This window comes from Thunnus thynnus, chromosome 6, assembly GCF_963924715.1.
Source record: "Thunnus thynnus chromosome 6, fThuThy2.1, whole genome shotgun sequence".
Classification (NCBI taxonomy): Eukaryota; Metazoa; Chordata; class Actinopteri; order Scombriformes; family Scombridae; genus Thunnus; species Thunnus thynnus.
The window spans coordinates 15,613,745-15,639,790 of record NC_089522.1 but is presented as its reverse complement, the minus strand read 5'-3'; the positions used below and the strand labels follow the sequence as shown (position 1 = coordinate 15,639,790).

Sequence of the window (26,046 nt, the reverse complement as noted above, 5' to 3'; positions counted from 1 at the left end):
TTCCCGCACACCAGAAACTTTTGTGTTTATGGCAACCACAGCCTGCAAAGCATTTTTGCCTCACAACCACATTCCCAGTTAAATATGTGACAGACTTTTGGTTAGCTCTTTTGGTTATCGTCTTCTAAAAGAGTCATGACAAGGCTAAAATAATTCCGGCTGACATTGTTTTTGTTGCATTTTCTAAATCTCCAAAAATAGCTTCCAACTAAACAAGACAGATGATATAGATGGAGGCCTTTATTACTGGTCACACTAAAAAGCACAACAGACATAAAACAATGATTAATACGATAATTACATTTTTTACATGCTTAAATAATTTTTCCTCTTTGGTCTCAGCAATGCGATATCAAACTAAAACATGGAAAGTTCCCATGAATACACTGGGTTTTCGTGCAAGAGGCTCAAATTGCCCTCAATGTTCATGAATTTCCTATTCCAAGATCTTCTGAATTTTGAAAAATCTCCAAGTTGGCTTAGATAAATGTTAAGAGGAAATATTTGACTCATATGCTGAGGTGGGTTTGTAGCCTACATCTGGGATTGTGTATGGGTCAGGAATGTAATATGCTTTGGCTCAGTCAGTGCATAATGGGGGAGCTGGCACTGTTGTGGTCATGTTGGCCAGGAGAGGATGCTGCCTGGCTCTTTGGCTTTCATCCGCAGCGCGACCAGGCCCGTTGGCTTGTATTCGGTCTCGGGCCCCTCGATGGAGGGGGAACCGAGGCCTCCTGGGAAGCTGTGGAGCGAGTAGAGACCATTGATGCCCGGATGGTGAGGCGGGTGGTGGTGGTGTGGGTGGCTGGGGGACGTAGGCATGCCCATGAAGCCCTGCAGGTTGCTGTGGGGGTGAGGGTATGGACTCATGCAGGACGAGGGGATGGAGTCTCCTAGGACACAACCAGCACCTGAACCACCGCCTCCTCCCCCTGAAACCGCCCCTGGCCACAGGTTGCCCTGCATCTGGACACGAAGGTTTTAGGATTAGACACATTTGGAGTTTAATTGAATGAACACGGAAATATATTGTACTTTGCTATGATCACAAATTATGATACAATATCAGCAAAGGTCGGATTGAGCTTGTTCTGCTTTGCACCAATGAAAAAGTGACCTACCTGGTATGTATCATGGCGAGGGAGAAGAGAGATATCATACGTAGCAGCAAAGTGGTTGCGGACCTCCTGAATCTTCCCGTATCGTTCCCGTTTCCTCCACTTGGCTCTACGATTCTGGAACCAAACCTATCAAATACAAAAATATTGTACATATTGGAAAAATTTCAGAAGAGAAGAAGTCTTGTTCAGGCCTTAAACTCCCCTTTGCTTATATTCATAAAATTAAAAAGGTGTAAAATAATAGCGCTGATGTGAAATAGTTGCCCTGACACACACCTGGACCCGAGCTTCAGTGAGTTCGGTCCTCAGGGCCAGCTGCTCACGGGCATACACGTCAGGGTAGTGTGTCTTCTGAAAGACTTTCTCCAGCTCCTCCAGCTGAAAGGTGCTGAAGGTGGTGCGGTTGCGGCGCTTCTTGTTCTTGCCCGATAAGTCGATGGAGTCAGCGATAGAGTCTCCCTGTAAACCGCCGCTTGGCTCTTTCAGCTTTCCACAACAGTCTGTGCCAATCCCAGGATAGCCCATGGTTTTTGGAGCTCCTTTCTCTCTGACTGAGGCATGCAGGGCACACAGAAACACGCAAAGTTATATTTCAAATAATGAGAAATCATTCAAAGGCAAAGTCTGGCTTTTTTTTTCATTGTTTGATGGTTTAGACTGCCAGGCTGTCTTCAAGGTGCCACTGCAGGTTGTAATCTTTTGCACAATTCTTATTGCCGACTTTACTTTTTGCAACCTTAACTTCTGATTTAGATTTTTCACATTGTTGAAGCCTGATTGTCAAATATTTTGTGTAATCTAACTTTGTAAAATATATTTTTGGTTAAATAAAATTTCAAATAAAAACTTTTTTTGTCACAACAGGTTAATTTCTATTGTATGCAGAGAGATTGAATAAATGAAACACCACAGACAAATCAGCAGGCTTTTAACACACACAAACATTCATACCTATAGCCAACATAAATGCCTTTTTATGTCTGCAGCTGTCGGAGCATCCGGGAGACACCCCAACAAACATTTATACAGAAAAAGTCAGTGCTGGGTCTTTGCATGTGAGGCACCAGTGCAAACAACTGAATGATCAACCACTCCCTTTTTCACTACCAGAGTAATCATTTTAAGTCCTTTTTTAACCAGCACACTTTTATCTGGATAATAGTACTGGCACACAGTAGTCAGACTTTAAAAGCAATACATCATAAATTCTACGCATTGGTACAAAATCAAATTAAACAGGCTATCACATCAAACAACTGAAAACCATTAATCTCTCGTTTGTTTTTATGCTTCTCAATTTGATTCCCAGACTTAAACTGCCAAATAAAGCTGAACTATGAGGCGCCTGAGAAGAGCAACACACACACACACACACACACACACACACACACACACACACTAATTCAGCCAAGCAGTGTTTTAATATGATTAGCCCAGACACACCGTATTTACAGTAGGCAGTGCACTCTCTGTGAGTTGGTTTGAATTAAACCCACAAGGCAACAAGTAGAAAACAAGATTTGATTTGTTTTATTTGGAATAATTAAAAAAAATTGTTAAAGGTCACCCTCTGGACAGATATATCAATCAGTTTTATAGGAAACCTACTGCAGTGCACATGTCAAAATATTCATATTAAGATGCAGCACTGAAATATCTGACAAATTTATATCTGTTAAAGCACGCGATTGTTTGAATCAATAATATACATTCTGCCCTTCACATTCAGCAGTGAGGGGAAATCTGAACACATTACCCCTCTCTTCCTGTTAACAGACCATGGAAAAGGGCTGCTCCCTCCCGCAGTGTTTGGATGTTGTTGTCCATGTTCATTATGTTTAACCCTGAGCTCCAAAACAAAATCACTCTTCATCTATCTGCAGGCACTCACCGGGGCAGCTGAAACACTACTTTGCTATTCCCTTAATTCAATATTGGACCCAACAGAGAGCACTTTTCATTGTAACATTAATTTCCTCGTGTCCATTAGATCCAACCTCACACTAACCAAGTTCATGCCGAAAATATTCTCTGTCAAGATTGCAAACTGGGGCCGCAGGCCATTGTATAGCTTTTACCCCGTCAAACACCCACATCCGCTCTGCCTCCACTCCAGTGTAACTGGAGAGCTACATGAAATGCGGGAAAAGGCAAATAAGAGGATAAAATTTAAATGTATAGGTAAGAATATGTTGGGAGTACGGGGATCAACTCTACTACGCTGAAAATTGTCGTGGTAGAAATTTAAGCTGCTTCTTTTCCAAGTCTCTTGCTAAGTACAAATAGGTTTTCACTTTGTGGAAACCTATTTGTAATGGTTCTTCAATCCTTAAAACATATGTTTCATCCGGTCTCTTCAATGGATATTTAATATTCACCGATTTAAAATTTTATCTGATATGGTGATTTTCTCCATAAAGACCAATTAATTAATCGATCTCGGCCTCTAAATGGGAACTTACAACATTTTGACTTGAGTTTATGATGCCAAGTTCACAAAAGTTCTTAAATAGTAAATAGTTAAATAATAAGGGATTGTTTTACTCTATTTTATTTCTATGGAGACATAAGATTTATTTGTGTGTGTGTGTGTGTGTGTGTGTGTGTGTAGCAAATGTCTGTATCAGAAAATATGAATTAAGAGCTTTATCATCCTTGTGAATGGATTTTGTCTTGAATATACTGTAGCGGCTATATACCGCACATATAGAGACAAAAAACTAACTTCCCAATGGGAACAACATACATATTACCCAGTTTTGCAATATAACAAATATAGTATGAAAAGTCTTAATAAAGACATTTAAGTGTTAAAACTCCCCAATGAGTAAATGCAAGACAAGGATTATTTTTTATATATTGACCCAATTTCATTTATAAATAACAGAAAGAAACCTTGAACTTCTTTTTGTTGAAAAAATGTGAGTTTGCATGATAAAAATTCAAGCAAATGCGTGTGAAACAATTTTTTAAAAAATCAACGCACCCATTAATTAAAAAAGGGATATTCTGTATTACAATCACGAGAAACTGCAAATTAATGTTACGCCCTAAAATAATAAGTGCAAAGATGGCCGACGGGTTTTTCATGTGTCGGTCTGTCCAACCGTCACTAAACTTTCCTCCCACTGCAGACAAAACAGGAAGACGTGTTTACCTTTGAAGGTGCGCGAGCCCAAACTCAAAAATACACAAGTGAAGAGTAGCGTGAGTAGATACACACACACAGTATCTATTCTGCACATACATATATGCAAAGTCCCGCGCACTTGCAGTAATATACCCAGTAAATTACAGATTTAATTAAACTAACACTGAGCAATTGCCAGTGCACAAGCGTGTGTGTGTGTGTGTGTGTGTGCATGAACCTTGTACGTGAGACAGACAGACAGAGGAAATTGAAAACCATACATGCTTTCTCTTATTTAAACAGATTTTTTAAGAAAAGTAATAAAAGTCCATTTTCCAACAGGATAACTGATATCATTATCATAACTAATTGTGAAAAAAAAATCTATTGGCTGTCTTTGGCAGCAACATGAATCAAGCTGTTGTATATTATTCTGGACAGATATCACAAAGACCTTATCAGCGCTCATATCCTTTGTTGCTTTGCAGAATCATCAACACCAATAAATACAGTGAAAGACCACATAATTTCCTCAGGCTTCAGTTCAACATATACACTCATTACTTTTCTTCCCAAGATGGACATTTGCGGGCTATTATGTCTGACAGCCTTTGTGCGCTCGCCTGCTTGCAAAATTCAGTCAAAAGTCATTTCTGTTGTGTTTTTCATAACAGAAATATGCATGTGAGGAGGAAAAGAAACAACTGAAAGAAAGAGTGTAATAACTAATAAAGAGATTTATCAAGTTGAATGTTGGCCTAAAAGCCTGATAGCTGACCTGCAGCCTAATGACACACCCAACTTGCTGCCAGGATGACCTTTAACCTCTTTCACTTTACATCAAGGACTGTCAGGTGAAAGAAAACTTGTTGACATTTTTATCACAACTGTGATTTCCTTTGAAATAGCCGGTTAAAATTAAAGTAACACTTTTGTGTGATTATAAGTTGAACAGACATTTATAGACCCTGCAAAATGAAAAAACCTGTCTCACTGATAAAAATTTGGAACGGATCCATCGGATTTATGTCTTTTCATTTGTTATAAAATTTAACAAGGCACGGCAGAAGGATAAAGATTATTCTCATATTTTATTTGTCCACTCATCCGTTTATTTTTACACCCGCTTATTCTGTGCAGGGTGGCCAATATTTAATTTGTGAAATTGGAAACAATTGGGAAAAAAAGGCAAGGATTGAGAAATTTACATAAACTACTTTGATACTTTGACTCTTAAATATAAAACTTACAGTCTACTGTCAAGTAATTGTGCTTTGTTTTAAGTGAAGACAAAGAATATAAAAACAAGTTAAACCATCGTTATTATTGGTAATAGTTGTAAAGATCTTGTAGTTGTTCTCACTGCTTTTACTCACAGATCAGTTGATCTTATTTCTTTTCTTTTTTAACATATTCATTCTCTCTAACTTACCCTCTGAGTTGTTCTCGTAAAACGCCGGTTTCCCGCTAATCGCTGTCCCCTTTTGATCCTGGTTTATACTGTCCAAGAACTTGCTGTGTTTGGACGGTGAGGCGGATGGGTTTGCCGGGGCAGCGCCGTGCGTAAAGTCCGCCGCAGCATCACCAAACCTCCCCATGGAGGCGGCGTATACATCCCCGCGCAGGCTGAGGCGGTGAGGAAGAGGAGGAAGGTGCGAGGGTTTGTGCAGCTCATCGCAGGAGAGAAAGGAGCCGGTGCCGCCGTGCTCCAGTCCCGGAGAGTTTTCTGGCGGCGTCCTCCTGCTGGTCTGCGAAGAGAAAGGCAAACAACTCTCCGTCTCCATCTTACGGGTCCAGCAGGCAGTATAGACAACAGCGACTGGGCGCTGATGGTGTGGGCGCCTGAGTGAGAGATTTTTTTCTCTTCTCTGTTCATGTCAAGTGGGTGGGATTTAAAGATCAGAAACAAAGACCCGTGAAACCGGGAGTGGAGTGTGTGTGTGTGTGTGTGTGTGTGTGTGTGTGTGTGTTTGTGCGAGAAAGAGGAAGAGAGAGAGAGAGAGAGAGAGAGAGAGAGAGAGAGAGAGAGAGAGAGAGAGAGTGCGTGTGTGTGCACGTGTGGGCGTGGGTACGTGTGTGTGTGCGTGTGCGTGTGTGTGTGTGTGTGTGGTGTCTCTTACAGCATGCAGCAGTCTGATATAATCCGCCAAAAATTCAATCACGTGTGGTTTCTGTCCCTCCAATTAACCATTTAATTCCTATTTCATATATTGTTATGGGCCTAATCAGCAAATCAAGCAGGACAGGAGAAGCAGACAGCACGCACGCACACACACACACACACACACACACACACACACACACACACACACACACACACACACACACACGGAAAACTGACTGAAAAAACACACATTTTAACTGAAGGCCACGATAACACTGAATGTTATGTTGGGATGTTTTTTATAATTGTTTTTTCATGTTGCCATTTAATAGAATCCAATTAACTTTAGGCTACTTTATTTTATAGCCTACAGCCGGGCATAACTACTAGGCCCAAATGTTTTCTTTTCATTCTTAGCAGTCTGAGACTGAAACTTCCCTTGTGTTCAACCTTGCAACCAGTTTCATTACTCATATAATTGTTTTCCGCGTTAGATTTCGATGTGTATATGTTTTTATACCGCGGTCTTCTTCCGATAAACGACAGGAGGGAATTAATTGATATAAAATGACCTTTACTGTTGTGGGATAGTCTTTTACAAATGTCTGACCATTAGACGAAAAAGACTTTTCTAATTACAGATTATGAGGAAATTTGCTCAAAATACGTGAAACAAATGTAGAGAATAAATTAGTTTCCAAATCCCGACGCGTTTAATCACAGTTTATTTGATTAAATATGATAATTAACATAAATAAAACATGTTATTCAAAAACAGGAAAAAAAAAACCCTACATTTATTTTGGCATTAATTCACTGCGGTAAAAAAAAAAAATGTCGGCTTTGCTTTTGCGCAAATAACGTTAAGACAGTCATTTTTACTGAAACTTAAAATTTCACTGAAAAAAAATCACGGCAGTCATGGAGGAAAAAAATACTTTCATACACATCTATGGTTCATTTTAGAATTTTCTGATATAAATTGTAATCAGTAATAATAAAAATAATATTAATTTCAAACTAAGATTTCAGCTCCAGTTGTGATTTTAAACTAAATTATTATTCGATCGTACAATTTTAAGAATAACGCAACTTCAGATTAAACATACCCGAAAAACAACGGCACGACCGTGAGGTTATCATAACATGACAGCAGAATGATTAGAGGCAAAATGTTTCTTGTGTTACTTTGCATTACTGTCTGATACATAAAGCAGCTCACTGCTTATTTTCCTTGTTGTTCAGGTCTGAATGGGCTGGTTTCCTGTGTGGGTTTCTGCTGTTGTACTGAATGCCTTTCAGAGATGATGAAACAGCAACACAATACTCAAGAAGGAAACATTATTTTCTGTTTACACTGAAAAAATAGTTTTAATTAATGTAATATTAGCTACTCTTAAATCTTTGTGGGGGGGTTTTACTTAAGCTCAGCTGACATTTTGTTTTGATGAGACTCTTTGAATATAAAAACAAAAACAAAATCTAAATTAAAAGCAGAAAAATATGCTTTGACCATGGCACAGAGCACAAGATGTGTTATTAATTCTTACCATGCCGCCCCGAGACTGACTAAATATCCTCAGAATGAGTTAGGCTGCGCAGTAGGATAAAAGGGTATTGATACTGACATATTATCTCCAATCTAGACAAACTTCGTCTAAACACGGTGCACTTACCGGGTTCAGACACGGCACGGTTGCTTTTGGGGACATCTCACCATCTCTCTGGATACCTGAGGCTGCACGCTGCTCAGCTGATGGACAAGTGTGTAAACATGGGGTCCATTTGGGCTGAGAGGCCTCATAAGCCCCATTTGATTCCATCTTGAGCTCTGAAATATCAAAGTGTCCACAGTGCACGTTACAGATCCAAGTGGAGGAAAGAAAAAAGCTGTGTGCAACAAGAAACATGCAGTTAACATGGCATGTGAATGATGGCTCCAAGTGAGCTCAGATTCTTGCTTGAAGTGTTATTTGTACAAAGTCTAACTTACATCAGAATTTCAATAACAAACACAGAAAAGCTGAGAAACATAGCAACTGTTCTTGTCAAAAAAAGCAGACATTGATAAAAATCAACAGGAAAACTCTTTTTTTGGCGAATTACAGTCTCTAATATGCAGATAATACTCTCAAACTAGATTCTTGTCTTTAGCAGGAGACTCATAAAAGTTAAGTCATGAACAAAATTAAAATTCCAGTCTTCATTTGCATGGACACAAATTGCAAAGACATGGCTGCTTGCATGGAAAGGAAGAGCTCCTTTCAGTTTAAAATGATTAGTGTCCTTACATATAAGGCCTAATGACATTTATGTGTAACATGACTTAGATTAACATGTTTGGGTCAGTAGAGCGTAGAGGCTAAAAAAGGCTACGCTGTCATGTTAATCACAACCACAGTGCCACCTTTTACCCTCCCACACTGAGTGTACTCCTCCCTGAAAACTTCAGGCCTTGCTATACTTGCCAGCATTTATCAAACTGTCTGACTGACCACCGTTAAAAACCGCATAATGCTGTTAGAGGAGAGTGTATGTTTTAAGATGTACACATGGGGGGGGGGGGGGGGGGACGGATATGTTTCTCAAATCTCGTGACAAACATGTCCTCTGTAGCCTGAGGCGGCAGAACACTCTCGAATTGACGAACCCAACTGAGTAAATGCATTCCAGAAATGTGGGCAAGAGGAAGAACGTCTGCGCTATGATCTCGGAGCCGCCGCAGGTAACTGTTTATATGAATATTGCATCAAGAGGGTATAAGACGTAGAGGATTATGGGTATGTTATTTGCTGAGGAATCAGAGTCTCCTATGAGTCTGTGTAGACATCTGTGTGCTGTGGCTTGTTTAATTACACATGAGAGGGGGGTCCATTCATTCATGTGCTGAAAGGTCCAACTTTCAGGATAAAATAGACACAGAAATCTCGGGCCACATCAAACAAAACAAAGCACATGTCCATTATAAAATAAGCACATTATATGAAATTATACCTCAACCAGGGATGTGTGCAATTTATCTCCCACTCACAGGGAAAAAAGCGGTGGTTAAAAGCAGGGAAATTGAAGAAAACAGCATCAACTCACTGTCCACAAAGCGATCAGCTCCCCTCTCTGCTCCCTGTGGTCCTAAACCCTTGTCCTCCGAGCCTGTCCTGGGCATGACCCTGCACAGGAAATCAATTCAGCCTGTTGGGAGTCCCAGGTCTCCCCCCTCGCCGCCTCCCAGCTCTAGGCACAGTCAGCGTGGATAAAGGTGACCCTGCACTATGCGCACCCTGCGGCCCTCTGGGCTAAAGAGCCGCGTCCACCCCTCCCTCCGCTACATCCTCTCAGCCTGGCTGTCAGTCTGCAGGGTTTTGACGCACTCTGTTACACCTTACATCCTTTCTCTTACACACACAACCTAATGGCACATGCACACACACACACACAGACTTGCATGTGTACACGCAGACACAGTCAAATGCTTTAAGTAATTGGGGATTTACTCCATAAAGACCTTTAAAATTTTAGATAATAATTTGTCAGTGCTATAATAGATAATAATGTCTGTCATGTGTGTAGAGGGTAAACAAAGATCTGACCTTTTCCAGTAACAATCTGTGTGATCTCCCAACAGCATGTAGATGGAGAAGTTTTTAGGACCGACCTGCCAGATGAACACCAACACAGCCAGCGAGACTGAAGTACAACTCTATACTTCATACAAGCTGGCTGTCTTTGTCTGGCTATCACCGCCTGGGGCCTTTCCTCTCACGTACAGGGTGGCGATTCAACCTGAGGTTTGCATTAGAATAGGAGAAGGATAGCTAATTTAATTACCCGCCATGAATGCACAGAGATGATCCCATATGCAGAGCCAGGGTTCCTCTCAGAGGCCTCCCTCACATCCTCCAGTCTATGTCCAGAAGCTGCAGAGCCAGCTGAGGCCATGATTGACAGCTGCCGACCCCCGGGGTCAGCCGGCTGGAGAGGTGCATTCTGGGAACGTTGAGCTGGTCTGCTGTAGCAATGGGGGTTGAGGTTTTACGAAAGGGGAATGGGAAGTGGGGTTGCTGTCCTCTGTCTGACCTCGTATGAGGCGTCATGGAGCACAGTGGAGCCCAGTGAGTGTTAGCAGAAAGTCACAGCCACAACACACTGGAGATGAGCTGCGTCTGTAATAAAGGGACAAAGACAAAAGTCCTTCAGAATAGACTGTAGATGGTGGTGTCTTGCTGAGAATTGTACTGTATGAAAATATTAATCTCCACACCGCTCTCAAGAGCAAAAAACTTTAAAAAGGAAAAGTTTTTTTCCATTCTTTTTACTGCTGGAAAGGAAAGATTGTGACATATTAAGTTAGTCAATTACCCTCCTGGTGACCTTCAAACCAATAGGGCCTTGATGTGTAGACACACTAGCGATTGACAAAACCGTGAAGCCCTTGTGAATCAAAATTTGGAAATAGTCTTCTGCCGTTGATTTATCATGAACGATTTGCTGCCGCCACACATGCTGGGTGTTGCTCTCTCCCTGTAGTTTTAGAAATTGGTGGAATTTACTTCAAATCCAAGAAAGAACTACCACAAAGGCTCATAAGGCCCACAACCGATAACCTACAGTAAAAGATCTAATTCTAATTTACTGTTTCAGCATAAACATAGATGCAGTTATTACGTGAGACACACACAAAAAAAACCAAAAATAAATATTTTCTATAGTAAGTGCTTGTTGCACTGACTGCGTTGTCATAGCAACACGCCGAAGGACTCATACAGGTGCTATCTAATTACGCTCTGATATTTTAGCAGTTTAATATGAGCAATTAACCTCTCCTATATTGGTTACAGGGAGCTGAATGAGGAGCCTTGCTCGACACAGTAGCTCAGAAAGAGAAATGGTGTGTGTGTGTGTGTGTGTGTGTGTGTGTGTGTGTGTGTGTGTGTGTGTGTGTGTGTGTGTTATGAAAGCTCAGTCTGTCGTGATAAATGCCTCTCTGCCCTGACTGGCTCTTAATGAAGGACAGACCGGTACAGCTTTGCTCCTTACTCACAATCTCCAGGAATCCGTAAACATGCACCTTAGCAAAACCATCTGGATGTATCAGCCAGGCCCCGATACAGCGGACACACGCCAGAGCTAAAAATAAATAATCCCTAAATATTTTTTAGGGCGGACGGTTGGCGAACAGTTCCTGTTGGGCGGTGACGCATGCGTAACGGGGAAGACCGAAAAATACCCAGCAATTTCCGTTAAAGCAAATAAAGGCCGTTGCGTCTGTCAGCATGTACAGTAGCTACATGTCAAATTTAGTTTTTATTATTTAAATTCATATCTATATAGGCCTATAAATCCTCATTTTTACCCTTTATCTCACCCAGTCTAATTTAGGTACCCTAAAATATTGATGTCAAATATAAAATAGCAAGTAATCCTTCTGTGACGCAGGTTAAAATAACCCAGCATTGGATTAGAAATGGTCAATAAAGGCTATTTCATTGAGGTGGAAGCATAGCCTATATTTCTTTGGAAACATACAGCCTCAACAAAGGCTATGGAGGTAATGAATTAGCCTGTTTTGACTGTTTTTGAGAGAAATGGGCTAATGTAAGGAGTTAGTTTATGAGAGCTGTGCGCTCACATTAGCGGCGAGGAGGCTAATAGCTATAATCTAGTTGATGTTTTTGTTTTGTTTACATAAAGAGCCAAACCTCGGCTGTGACCCGGGGTCTTGGATTGAATTAGAGGTGGTCGGGACATCGATAAACAACACGGATTGAAGATCATGGGATTTTCATGGGATTTTCATTATCTGGAGCCAGAGGACAGGAACCTCCTCAGATCCTCCTGTCCTGCAGCCACTGCGGGTTTCCGGTGAGTGTCCTCACGTGGGATCAAGATATGTAGCACCTGCATGTTCAACCTGGGAGGGGATGCACGAATCTGATGTCCTCGTGGTTTATTATTGACACTCGAGCTCTCAAAAAATGTATGAAAATAAAAAACAATCAAAGATAGAATAGGAAAATCAATTGATGATGAAACAACGATGGGTCATTTTAATTAGCGGTTGTAGCATTTAGAAATTAATCTGTATATCCAAATAGAATTAAACTATATCATTTGGACAATTTAGGCACGTTTGTCGCTCAAAAACTTCAAATGTTTTTGATGAAAAATCCGGCTGTTCAGTGTGACATTACAGTGAAAATGCTGGTTTAATAATGAATATAGACCTTTACATTTGGTTTGTAACTAAGTTGGATTACACATAAATTTATACTGTATATACTTAAACAGTTTATACTGTACGTTAAACTAAAATATTGGTCTCTGTAACCAATTTGTCAAAAAGATTTTTACAATAATTATTGACCCATTTCTTGTTTTGTTAAGTTTTGTTTTGTTTTGGTTTTTTTTCAATTGTTTCTATCTCATGATTAAGAGCGGAATTTGCTGCATTTTTTTAGGTGTTTAGAAAAAGCTTTCATTGATTTTATCTCCAATTGGTTATGGATTAATTTTGGCACTATTTTATGTTAAGTGAAGGGAACGAGATTCTTTTCTAATTTTTTGATTGCAGGATGGGGAAACCCCAAATATTTTGACAATTTTCTGTCAAATCTTTTTATTGCATAATAATGTATAAAAGCAAGAAAACGAACGAAGGATTAACTCAATATTCTGGATAGACTCTCATTATCTGAACGGGTTTTAAATTTTCACAGATGGAAAAATAAGATTATTTTTGGCCGACGAAGATTCGAGGAGAGCAGCCCTGACATGTTTAGACGTTGCCTGAAGTGAGACAAATAAAAAATCTGAAATAAATTGGGAAAATAAATAACAGAAATACAAACAGGACAGAAACAGAAATAACATGAAATACAAAAGAAGTGAAATCAGTCTCTTAGTTTACAACATCGCAATCAATAACCTGCCGTCTTATACTCAGAAAGTTCAGGGGAAAAGCCTTTTTTCCCTCACTTTTTTATTTAAATAAAAAATTATATCCAAAAGATTTTCTGGTAACAATTGTTCACCTCAATCTAAATTTTATATTCACCACTATACAAACGAGGCCACAACTGACATTTGTTGAGATAATGGCGGTTATTGTCTTTTTCTTTATAAAGACTGCAGTTGATGCGCTCCAACATTCGTGTGACAGTCTGTATGATTGCTCTGGCATCGTGACACAAACTCAAACACACGCACAGGTCTGTAATCCTGAGGCTCCAGACAGGACCTGCGGCTTTGGCAGCGGCCTCCGTCTCCAGCGCATCAAATGAGAAAACTCTTGACGCACAGGAGGTCTCCGGTAGCCCACCAGCTTTCTCGCATTTTTGGAAGAAACCTGTCAGCTATATTCTGGATAAATACTTATGAAGGTCCACGGAAGAACAACACGAGTTTGTCGGAAAGCCTCACAGTAAATCAGTCAGTTTTTGCGAGTTCAGCTGAGGGGAGGGATGACAGTTGCGAAAATTATAACCAATTTTACGCGCTCGTATTTCTCTGTTGCTATCAGTGGTGGCAGAAGGATTTGTTGGACTGTGATACCTAATAGGTCTTAAAAATGAGTCAAGGTGTGAGATGTCCGCCTGGATATTCCTCCTCAGTGGACTTTCCAGGCCTATAAGCCTATTGCAAAGTTGGCCCAGATAGATAGATGTGTGTGATCATATTTCTCATCTCATTTTTTTCTCAGAGAGAAATTATTTTGTCTAAATGTTCAGCAGAACCAAATATGTCAAAAAAAGCTTGTGATACTAAAAGTTTGGCGAACATTTCAATTTAAAAACATTTCTGCGGAGCAGGAGAAAGAGAGAGACAGAGAGTTCAATACACACACAAATCACAAAACCAATTCCTTATAATGATTTTTATTCATTTATTCTTTCATTTGAACTACACAAGGACTCACAACAAGAGCGTGTTGTCTTTTTCAAGAAATTCCTGCTTACAGGGCTACAAAACAAACAACAATATTCAAAAAAGCCTGAAAATATGCACTAACATTTGTATTCTCTAGTAAATTATCAAAATTATTTGAACCTCTAATGGCCGTCATGTATTTCTGCACTGGTGAACCACAAAATAAGTAATTTTGCTTACTGAAACCCATCTTCCTTAAAACATGTTTCCCATCACTCTCAGTGTAGGAAATACAGATCAGCATAATCGGAAAACATCAGTGAAAGTCTAAGTGACTCTAGTCTTTGAGGATCAGTTCTTATATCTTCTGAATGCCAAACCCCCCGGTGCAGTGCAGCTCTTTGTTCCTGTCCAATCAGATACAGCTGTACAAGCCAAACTCCACAGGGATAGCTGGGGTCATCCTCCCAGCGGATGCTCGGGCCCATCCTGCTACTGGTGCCCCGAGGGCCTGGGCACAGAGCATGACCCCCCAAACAGCCACCCAGACACTGGCTATAATGCCCCCGTTCACCCACAGCTTCCCGCTCGCTAGCATGGTGGCTAGTGTTTTGTTTCGGCTTTGACTCATCTTTTTCTGAACTGTAGCTAGTAAAAGACACGGAGTGCATCTTTTTCAGTCGACACACTGAATGTTCAACTGTTAACTGTGAGGGAGTGAACGGCTTCATGCTTGCTGCCAAAAAGTGGTCTAAGTATGTTGTTATGAGAGGCAGAAGATGAGGTCTGTAAATTAAAGGACCTCTTACACATCTGAATGAGACTGTCACAACTCTGCTGGGGAAGAACAGAGCAGCATAGCGAATTAGACTGTGTGGAGTTCCACCAAGAAAGGACATGTGAGATTTCTGCCTGTTTAGAAAGAGAAAAAGCCAACGACCTTGGGGGCTGAAGTGGCTGGATAGAAAATAAACTGTTTGGAATTACTCTGCACATTGAGGAATAGAAAGCAGCTGCAAAAATCTGAACTTACTCAGTTGATTTCTTTGTGATATGGAAAAGCTTTCAGCGGGCACATCACACTAACCTCTAGGCTCAGAGTGCAAAAGCATGAGTGGTAATGTTTTCAACATGTCTCTGCTTTTTAAAAGAGATAAATTGTGCAGCTGGAGTTTTAAACTAAACTTAAACTTCTTGCATTGAATGGTAGGGGAGCAGCAGTGCAGCAGACAAAAAAAGATGATGTGCATTTGGGGGATGTGACAGTTGATCAGTAAAGTTTAAGGGATTTAGGTAATGATAATGAAAACTGCAGTGGGCTTGTGGGGCTAGAGCGCTCCAACATACGACACACAGGAGACTATGTCTGCACCAAGTTTCAGAAAATCTAATTTATGGCCACTTCGCAGCAGCTGGATTTGCACTTCCGACCAGGGGATACCATTACCAAACACCACGGAGAAGGCTGATGGATATGCAGGAGTTAGGACAGACACTCGCTCTTGCTCTCTCACCTTTCGCTCGCTCTTTCTGGCAAACACAAATACACTGTTTATTTATAGAGACATGCACACAAACATGCACATGCTCACACAGCAGTAAAATTGCATACTAGACTGAAAGATATGATGCTACAGCTCACTCTGTGCAACTTTACACAGGGATTATGATTGAAAGATCCTCCTTCTAAGGGCCCTTGTTTTTACTATTCCTACTGTATGTGTAATAAACTATTAGGTCAGTGGACTGTAGATGGGTGGCATTGAAAGGGAAATAGCACTCATTTAAAGTATTTTTATATGTCACGGCTCAATAGGTATTGTGGAACGAAATAACCAAGTAACTCGCAGAGCCAGACAGCTAAAACATTATTCTGTAATAGTACTTAGATCCACAGTCTGGAGCTACTCCACTGACCATAAATTGAAGACTGACTTTGAGGTCTGTTATGAACCTGCAAATACATCTATTTGATCAAGAATCCTCTGACCTTTTTATCTTTTCCTGGTAATTCATCAGGGAGCTGTGATGTGACATCACTGATTAAGAGCAAGCATACCACTCTTTATGTTTCTGTCCGTAGGAAACAATGGTAAATGTTCCCCGAATACAGGCTGAATTTGTCCTGGGACATAGGAAAATAATTTTTGACATCTGAAATTCACTGGTGTATTCGAGTAAGAAGTTTAAGCCCTGCCATGGAAAGTCTAGTCAGCTGCGACCACAATACGTTCCCCAAGAGCCACTATTCACTGGCTTGGCGAGGGAATGTAATCTTGCAACCACCTACATGGGAAAAAAAGCCAAATCCTAGCACTTACACTAGATCTTTCTCTGGCTGATAGTGAACGCTATCGTTCTCAATCATATCCAGTGGGCCTAAGATTAGAAAAACATTTGGTCAGATCAGATAGCCCACACTAAGACAAGACAGTGGACTTTATTTGAAACCGTGTCAACACAAAACCAACAAAGCAACGGTTGTTGTTGATCTGAATCATCTTTAACAAATAAATCATCAATTTCATGGACACTCGTTTCTTCAGAGGAGCTCTTTGTCAGATAATTTGTTGGTGTTGTGAGTAAAACAAACCAGCTACACCACATATTTGTCAAAGCTCATTTTGACGAATGCTGCATAGTGGAAGTGACCAGCGTCCCCTTGGTTTGAAGACCTGACAATGAACTCTGGAAGGCCAGCCACCCCCCAGACAGCTTCCCCTCCGGCCTCCAGTCTCCATTATCCAGCCATAGCCTGGGGACCAATCACCCCGACTGCCCTCTCTGTCTCCCTTTTTCCCCTTTCTCCTTCTCTTTCACTATCTGTCTCCCTCACTATCTCTCTCCCTTCCTCTTCCCTCTTTCTCGTTTTCTCTCTCTCCAGGCTCTTTTTACCCGATGCTTTCAAGAGCTCCCTGTGTCACCAGACTGATTAAAACAAACACTGACCCTATTTTGATATCTAATCCAATTGTGCTCTTTTTCTTCTCACTGGCCCCGGAGCACGCAGAGTATTAGGTGTCCTGGGAGCCACAGGGCCCCCCTCTGTGACTGATCTTAGATTTCAAACACTCAGGACCATCACATATGGTGGGCAAAGAGTAAATAAAGTCTTATGAAACTCCCTTTTAGCGCTCATGTGTAAACAGGATTTAGAATAATTTTGATCATAAGCCTCATATTCTTGTGGTTGGAATGATGATGCATGAACAAAAGGATGCATGTGCACGCCCCCTTTCACGTACACATGCACGTATGTTAGTTGTAATTTGAGTTCAGAGTAAGGAGATGAAAGTGTGAGTCTCAGAAAGCTAACCCTGCTGGCGAGGGTGCTTACTGGGGGGTTATTGAGAGAAGACTGCTGTTTATTGTTTTATTAACAAGGGCATGTTGGCCTCACCAGGTCAGGGCTTTACCTTTGACCCCCCAAGGAAAAAGACTAGAAAGCAGTGGCCTTTGTGTATCAAACAGGCAACTGTCCTTATTGAAGTCAGTGTGTGTCCATGTGTTTTGACAAAGTAAGTGTTATTTTTTAAAGACACTACGCCTTACTTTTAAGACTTACGGATTTAGCTACTTGCTTTGTGCAGTAATTTTCTTGCTGCTCTGTTAGGAAGCCAGAATATATCTGTATATAATATAAAAGATAATTTCATAAAGTATATATTTATAATCCTGCACAAACAAGTAATACAACTTCTGATGCTTAAATTAATTTTAAGGAATCTATAGTTACAGCCAGAAACTCATGTTTGTTTTGTCTGGCCCACTAACGTCAGTGCTGGAGTAGCAGTTGTATATATCAGTGATATCAGATACTGTATTAGTATGATCACCCATTCAGAATGTAATATCTATTTCTGTCTCTAGCTGTGTAATGAAACACAAACTGTCTCTATACAAACAGCCAGATATTCACAACGAACCTCACAGTACGTTGACACAAGTATAACGTTTAAGATGGAAACTTTCTGTTTCGGAGTAAGCCGGCCCCTCCCAGAGTGAACTGTCCTGAGTGAACAGCAACATATTCATATTTTGGGATTTTTTTGTACTGTGGATGGACTTAAAGCCCTTTGATCAACATCCTCATTATGTCACATCCTGAAGCACAGTGACGTTAATGATACCATCTAGTGGTGATCAACAGTTATATCAACTGAAATGTACACTGGCATTTGTATCCACTGTTATTGATTTATGAACATTAAATACAAATAAAAGGCCTATGTGATCATATATGAAGGGTGCGAATAAGTTTATTATTAGAAGGAGTGCTGATTTGCAATGGAAAAGTTAATCAGATATTCAACTTTGAACATTTCATTTCTATGTCCTGTAAGTGTGTAGAACAAGGTCATGTAACTGATAAACATCCTGAAGCCTGAATACGCTTTTTACATAGTGTGGTCACTGGTGAAACCATGGTGATGGTGATACCGTCGAAATCATGCAATTTAAAATCATTTTCCTCTTAAGCACATATATTGGGAGCAGGGAGTGTAAAAACTTCATGCAGCCAGACAAACGGCCTGTCAAACAGGCACCTTCAATGTATGGAAACCAGCTTTGATTATGGCCAGAAATTCTTTCGTGGGCCTTGTGAATTATGGCCAATTACCTTTACCCTTTTATAATAATCATTTGTTTCCCTACTGTCACGAGCAAGACCTTGGAGTTACTATTACCTAAAACTTCAGTAGGCGACTACAGGTTGAAATATATGACGATAATCATTCCCACTAATGGCTGTGGAGCTTAGAGCAAAGGCAGTTTTTATAGAGCCCAGAACTGTACATAAAACCTTGAGACTAGCCAGATTTTATGACCAGGTTATTTCACCCTTTACTCTGTTGTTTATGGTTTTAATGGCAGACTGTTGCCAGCTTTCATGGCTGCAATGGCTGATTTTAACTCAGCCAACATGCTGCCGAACCCAAAGTTAAGCATCTTTACAGCAAGAATGACACTCTTGCTTAATCATTTGAACCATCCTGTCAAACCAGCAGCTTGTGAAATGCATGTCAAAATATATCGAATGGCTCTCGCAATCTTTGTTTTTGGCCCACAGGAACGCTTTGCTATTGTTGTGAAAGAGCACAATGCAAAAGAGACATCAGGCTCTTGTCACCTTCTATTCTAATCGATAACGAAACAGGGTGTGAAGAAAACAAGAAAATAAATGAGAGAGAGCCAGAAGAGGCGGGTGCGGTGAGGAGGGAATGAGACAGCGAGCAGTGATAATCGATGAGGGCCACAGAGCGATGGCAGAGACGAGGTCATTTGTCTCCAGGAGAGAGAGAGAGAGAGAGAGAGAGAGAGAGAGAGAGAGCGAAGAGGTGGTATACAGACAGAGCTGTCTGCTGATGGAGCTGGCGGCTGGCCAGGCTCTATATGAGGGCGTCTGAACAACAGCAGAATTTATCACAGTGACTGCTGGCCTTGTTACCAATGAAGACATGAATCTGAACATGGAGAAGGAATCAGGCTGGAGAGCAGGGCAGGTATATCAGCCGTGGTCTAAGCTGAAAACGCCCAGACCTGGCATTCAGTGACAAACTAAAACATTTGAGTCAATAAATCCACATCCATGAGTCTTACTGTACTCTATTATCCGTCTGTTTGGTTTATATGCACACATGTATGCTCATATGCTCGCCGTCACTCTGATTCATGACTGATGATTTTTACGATGCACACTACCGTGTTGTCTTCTCTGTAAGAAGAGATCATCATTTACTGTTGTTTATTCATTGAGTTTTTCCTAATAAACTAACACTTAACTTCTAAAACACAGGTCCAAGCTTTTCAGATTCTGAGGAATAGCTTTTAGCCGGAGGCTCCTAAAGTAAACATAGAGCTGTTTTTAGATAGTGTGCTGTCATCCAGAGATAATTCACAACAGACCTTGAAGCTAGGTACTGTTTCAGCTAACTTATTAAGCTTCAATGTGGCTTGAACTGAATGTTTTCAGTGATGATGCCTTTGATTTAACAACACTTACATGCCATCTTTGTTATTTTGATGGAATGATTGTATTTTTTTCTTGTCCTCTCTTGTTATACTCAACTGTAAGCTCTGCAGATTTCATCCATGTGTCTTGCCGAAGGTCGAATGTGTATCTGGTGCTGGTGTCTTGGTTGCCACTCCCTGCTGCAGCCCAGATGGCAGTGAAGCCCTCCCTCCGCAGCAGAGGTCTCAGCAGCCTGCCTTGACAGCCGGAGAGGAGATGGAAGGGAGGAGAGAAGATTACTATGCTAATCGTTCTGAGACATGAAACTGATTGTGCAAACCTGTGGATAATGGCAAATCAATATTTGTCATTTCTGATCTTAGCGAGCAGCATTACAAGGTAAACACCTTTTTATAATACAGCATCAGTGTGTGCAGGTTTTTCTCTGACCACTTCCACATTCTCATTTCACACTGCAGACATATAGAAGATACCAAATGTGTTGAAATTATCACCAGAAATTTTTAACTCAAATTATGCGGTGCTGCCAAAAATCTAACCAGTAGAGGGCACAACAATATCACAATCTTCCAGCATCATAACTGTCATTAATCTCTTGTAGGTAGTATAGAGTTACATAAATAATGCACAGACTAGACAGCAAATGTATGCACAGTATAGTCTAAGTGACAGTCTGGAGTAGAATGTACTGTATGTAGAATATTTACATTTTTGTCATGTTACTTCAAGGCTGCGTCAGCTTTGAAGCTCAACCCTTGGTATAGCTTTCTGTGTGATCAGTGAACTTCTGCAAAGACCAAACTGCATTTACAAACATAAAAACACAGATTGAGAAACTGATAAAAATAAACTAAAGGATTTTAAAATTTACAACCATAAGACTGTGAAGACTTTATAAGATGCAGTGATGCTTGCTGAATTACAAGGCAAAAGTTTATTTATCCTCATCTGCAAAAACTTAGCATTGAAAAAATATGACGAAATCTCATTTTTAGCAGAGTTTTACTTTTCCTTATGCAGGGCAGCTCAGTTTCAGCACTGAAGTCCCTGCAGACTGCTGGCCGAGGTATTGGAGGCAGTGAAACATGAGTCACCCTGTGGTCTGTTTGTGAGCAGTGGCCTTTAAATCGCATGCAGTAGGTCCATTAGATGTTCGACCATGAATAAATAAGCCTCACTGCATAGTTCTTCTATAGGCACAGGAGTTGGGTGAAATATTGTTGTCCAAACCTAGATTCCAAAAATAGATATGGCATGTTGTGTTATTTAAATTTCAGTAACAATGGGGGTGATTATGGAAATTGGACTAACATGATCTAAAGTGGAACTGCTTTGAGTGCAACGTGGATTTTAGAGAAATATGACAAATAAAAACCTCATTACAAAATTTGTTCTTAATTTGCTCTGCAGCATCTGCCGTGGTCGAGGCTGGTTAACCAAGAGATGAAAATGATAGAAACACAGGGAGTTCGGGTTAATACAGCTGACACACACACACACAAATGCACACCCACAACACAATGCAAATGAACACATCCCCATCATTCCCCAGGCAGCGCACATTTTCGACAAGAATACAGCTGACAGGGTCACAACAGCCAGCGTACAAACATTTTGTTCACGGTCTTTTATGTCGTTACACAAAAGACGGTGCATGCTCTGCTTCTTTAAGCGCTGTGCTGCCCCTCTGGCACCAGTCTCTGCGGATTAGTCATCGTGAGGTGGCAGAGAAGTGTCGCTTAGGCTACACAGTCTGAGGTGGACTTTTCACAGGCCACTGACTGGGTCTGTGGGGTTTTGGTGTATCATGTCTCTCTGTTCAGAAGCAGTCCTCTGGTCACAAAGGTACAAATCACTGCACAGCTGAGATATTCAGTATATAGCCAGATTGAGAAAGCTGAAACAGTAGAACCACAACTATAAGTGATTTACTTATACTTTTCAGTTTTGCATTAAGTATTTGCTAAACCTGAGGAACAACAGCTACCACTTAATTGTTTTGTTGTTTCTATCAGGGTAAACCGGCTTATGCCCATTAATACCAACACGCCCAATGAGTTTTCATTATGCATGATAAGGATGAATGCTCATTGATCTGTGAACTAGCGGGAAGCCTTTACTGTTTGCATATTTCTTTTACTGTACAGCTCTGAACAGCATGCCTCTGAGCAGCCATCTGGTAAACTGGAGGGCAGGACGCAGAGGACCAGTGTTCACACGCACTATCACCAAAATCCACAGGGATGAGACTTTAACCCTCGATCTTAACTATGACCTTGACATCTTACTGCACTGTATGAAAAAGAAACAATTATCCACATAATTTGTCCAAGCAGCTGGTGGAAGCACTGCAAACTAAAAACAGGAATTGTGACATTTGTTTCATTTCACACTTTATTAATTTTGCTCCCAGAAAATGAACATTCAGATTTGTGTCTTCCTTCATGAATACACAAAGCTATTTCACAAGTACGCTGTTAAAATACTGATGGCTCCCAACACGCCGCACAATACTTGCATCGCATATTCTTCAGAGAATTCACGATCAGTGATGTGGTAATTCTGCTGACATGATAAGCTGTCTGATCTGTTTCCAGCAGCCCCCTCTCCTCACACACCCACACACATGCTATATAAGCAACCACAGGGCACAAGGCACTAATGGAGGAATTTAGCATTAGTGGTTGGCAGTGCAGTGTTTATTCTCCATTTCCACCAGTAAGCCAACAAGCACTCATAATGTTATTAATCACTGTAAATATCTCAACTGATATAAAATGATCTCTATATTGTGACACATTTTAGATTAATATGAAAAAACAGGAAAACATGAAGCAATTTGAAGTGAGGGACAAATGACAGACTTCTCCATAGGTAAGGTTTCTGCTGACTTTTGAGATGCTGAATGATGAAAACTTCTATTTTTACTTCTGGTGATAACAGGCCAGCCCGTCACCTATTGGAGCTCATAAAAACTGCCTAAGTAGTAAATTCACTCTCCCTGTGGAATCTTTTTTTTATCTGCTAGTTTATTGTCTATTCTCCTGGGAGCAGGCCAGACTTTTTATATTGCTCCAAGAAAATCACAGCCTCTCGTCATGCAGCCCTGTGATATTCAGATGCTATTGGTCCGAACTTAAATGCGGTCTTTTGTCTCTGCAGAAGCTCTTGATGGTGTCTGCATCACACCTATCATGCGTCACCAGCTTTTTTAAAATTATTTTATTTATTTAAACCCTCGGAAAACACATTGAGGGAGAACCCTCACTTACAATGGTGCCAAGGTACAGACACAACTAAAATCATCAAAGAAAGCCAGGAGGTTGCAGTAAAAGAAGAATACATGGCTACATCAATTAAAAACAAGATGAAATTGTTAGTGCTAAAAGGTAAAAGGGCAGAAATTGACAATGAGACAAATAAATAAATAAATGAAACAATAAGAACCATTAAAAGATTAAAAGCAATAACAATTACAATCAATAAAATTAGCAATTAAACCTTCGAATTGACTCAATGGTATTAATGAGGTCAACTTTAAATTTTTTTAAGCATATTCCAAGTATGTGGGGTAACAGAAAGCAGATCCTCTTAACTCTGTATGAATTTTTGGCACCTGCAGGGTGAGTCATGTCTGTGAGCGGGCACAACATTTCAAGAAAGCAGGGTTGAGAGATATTAGGGGCTTTTTTAAAATAGCTTTATAAATAAATAAAAACAAATGCTGATCCCTCCTCAGTGACAGAGCAGGCACTCCAGTTTTTTGATATAGTAGGCAATGGTGTGTCTATAACTATCTCTAGTGATGAATCTTATGTCATTTATATGCTGCATCTAAAAGGTTTGAGAGTGGAACTGGCCACCCACCCATAAATAACATCCCCGTAGTCCAGTACACAGAGGAAAACTGCTTCAACAATTCTTTTTTTCATAAATAAAGGAAAACAAGATTAATTTCTAAAAAGAAAGCACAATTTCAATCTCAGCTTTGATAACAACATGTCAATATGGACTTTAAGCTTTTCCATCAACCCAAATACCTAGATATATATAGTGTTGGACTCTCTCTATTATGGTGTTATTAACAGAACAAATTTCAAAACTACCATAGTCAATATTTCTTGTATTCAAAAACAACATCTATTTTGTCTTTGCACAGATTAGGACCAGTTTCAAGTTATGAAGGTGTTTTTGAAGGAGGTTAAATGATCACTGTAGATTTGAAGTTGCAGCATGAATGAATCTGTACAGGAGTAAATGACTGTGTCGTCTGTGTATAGATGGAAGTAACAACTGTACAATGAAGAGGTAATACTCTTTATATAAATGGAGATTAAACTGGTCCAAGGATAGAACCTTGGGGAACTCCCTTTGTGATGGGGAGTAAAGAAGACTGGATATTACCTATCTGGACACACTGTGACCTACTAATAAGATAATTCTGAAACCACAGGCAGCTAGCATTGTTAAAACCCAAAGAAGAAAGTTGTAAAAGCAGAGAGTGTTCAACTGTGTCAAAAGCTTTCATTAAATCAATAAAAAAGCAGCACAGTGTTTTTTATCTAATGCTTAGACTATGTTGTTAATAACTGAGGAAGTAGCAGAAATAGCGCTATGCTTAGACCTGAAGCCAGACTGAAATAAAGGTAGTTTGGAATGGGTGTATAAAAATGTTCATTAACAAGTGACTCAAGTATTTATGCAAGACAAGACAGTTTTGTGATTAGACGATAATTATTTAATTCAGGTTTGCTACCACCTTTATAGAGAGGAAGAAAACAGGCAGTCTTCCAAATGGTAGGAATACTGCCAGAGGTTATGTTAAGATTGAAATATGAATTATATATTCAGAAATTAACTGTGCTGAAGATGTCAATGCAAATGGTTCCAGTTTGTCATCACCTCCTGATATTCGTGCATCAATATTGCATAAGGCATCAGCTACCATCCTATTGGAGACAGGAGATAGGCTGAGGGAGTGGTCGGATAGATAAGTGCAGTCCATTTACCATTTAGTTTACTTCAGCAGTGGTGTAGGAAAGATGACTTATGTTTTTTCCACATAACTGTTGGGACCAACACTGTCAAATAACTTACAAGATGCAACAAAATGATCATTAAAAGCAGCACAAATTTCATGGCTATCAGTTATCTGAGTGAGGCCATTAGCAGGTAGAGAAGTATTAGAATTGTTAGAGGTAGATTTGACTATTTTCCAGACTTTACTGGGGTTATAATAGGAATTAGTAAAGGAGAGCAGATAATAGTCAGTTTTGCAGCCTATTTTTGTGTTTATTAGATGCCTCGAGACAAAATCTCCGCCATCGATTTTACCGCTGCACATTCATCACAGGTGTCAATAGTCATGCTTGTCCTCTTGTGGTCGTGACTCTTGTGTATATTTCTTTATCCAGCGAAGAGGAGTGGAGCTTTACCACAGTGTTAATGAGCCTCCTGTCACTTGAACAGCAGGGACGGACAATTAAACGGAAACAGGCAAAGAGCAAGGGAGGAATACTTAATGAGTCATCTCTCCTAGAACACTATAAGATGCAAACAGCAGATGATATCGAGGAATATCTAAAGGTTTTTTACTTTTTATGACAAAATGTGAAAGAGAGCAGTTAGAGCTTTAGGTCAGTGTGCTCTGTTGTTGTTGCACCTGAGCCAGCATGGTTGCAGTTGCCCTGTGGCCCTTTTCTTTCTCCTTATTCATGGACAGAAAAGCAGCAGGTAGTCAGTCCCTCCTCCTTCCTCATTTGTCCATCTCTTTCCAACAGCTGTACTCTCACACCCAGAGGGGCGTAGGCAAGGTGTCAGTACACTGACGAGTTAGGACTGCACCATTAATAGC

At 40.3% G+C, this 26,046-nt stretch overlaps 1 protein-coding gene and 1 long non-coding RNA gene across 7 annotated transcripts; one reads left to right on the top strand and one right to left on the bottom strand.

The window, feature by feature from the left end:
• Positions 1-225: 225 nt before the first annotated feature.
• On the bottom strand, positions 226-12,137 carry alx3 (ALX homeobox 3). 6 transcript variants are annotated; one of them, XM_067592056.1, is made up of 8 exons: positions 12,052-12,137; positions 10,181-10,515; positions 9,443-9,522; positions 8,032-8,186; positions 5,684-5,999; positions 1,398-1,672; positions 1,122-1,247; positions 226-966 (listed from the first exon to the last, which is right to left on the bottom strand). In XM_067592056.1, exons 2-8 carry the CDS (start codon positions 10,207-10,209, stop codon positions 619-621), a joined length of 1,329 nt encoding a protein of 442 aa, XP_067448157.1. In that variant the 5' UTR covers positions 10,210-10,515; positions 12,052-12,137; the 3' UTR covers positions 226-618. The 6 variants fall into 6 exon arrangements, with proteins under 6 accessions (XP_067448157.1, XP_067448156.1, XP_067448158.1 ...); XM_067592055.1 differs by lacking the exon at positions 12,052-12,137 and adding an exon at positions 11,394-11,525; XM_067592057.1 differs by lacking the exon at positions 12,052-12,137 and adding an exon at positions 11,394-11,525 and having other exon boundaries at positions 10,181-10,509.
• On the top strand, positions 11,588-24,686 carry LOC137184405 (uncharacterized). The gene is made up of 3 exons (XR_010928659.1): positions 11,588-11,900; positions 12,044-12,214; positions 20,295-24,686. It is a non-coding gene; the product is annotated as an uncharacterized lncRNA (long non-coding RNA).
• Positions 24,687-26,046: the final 1,360 nt, after the last annotated feature.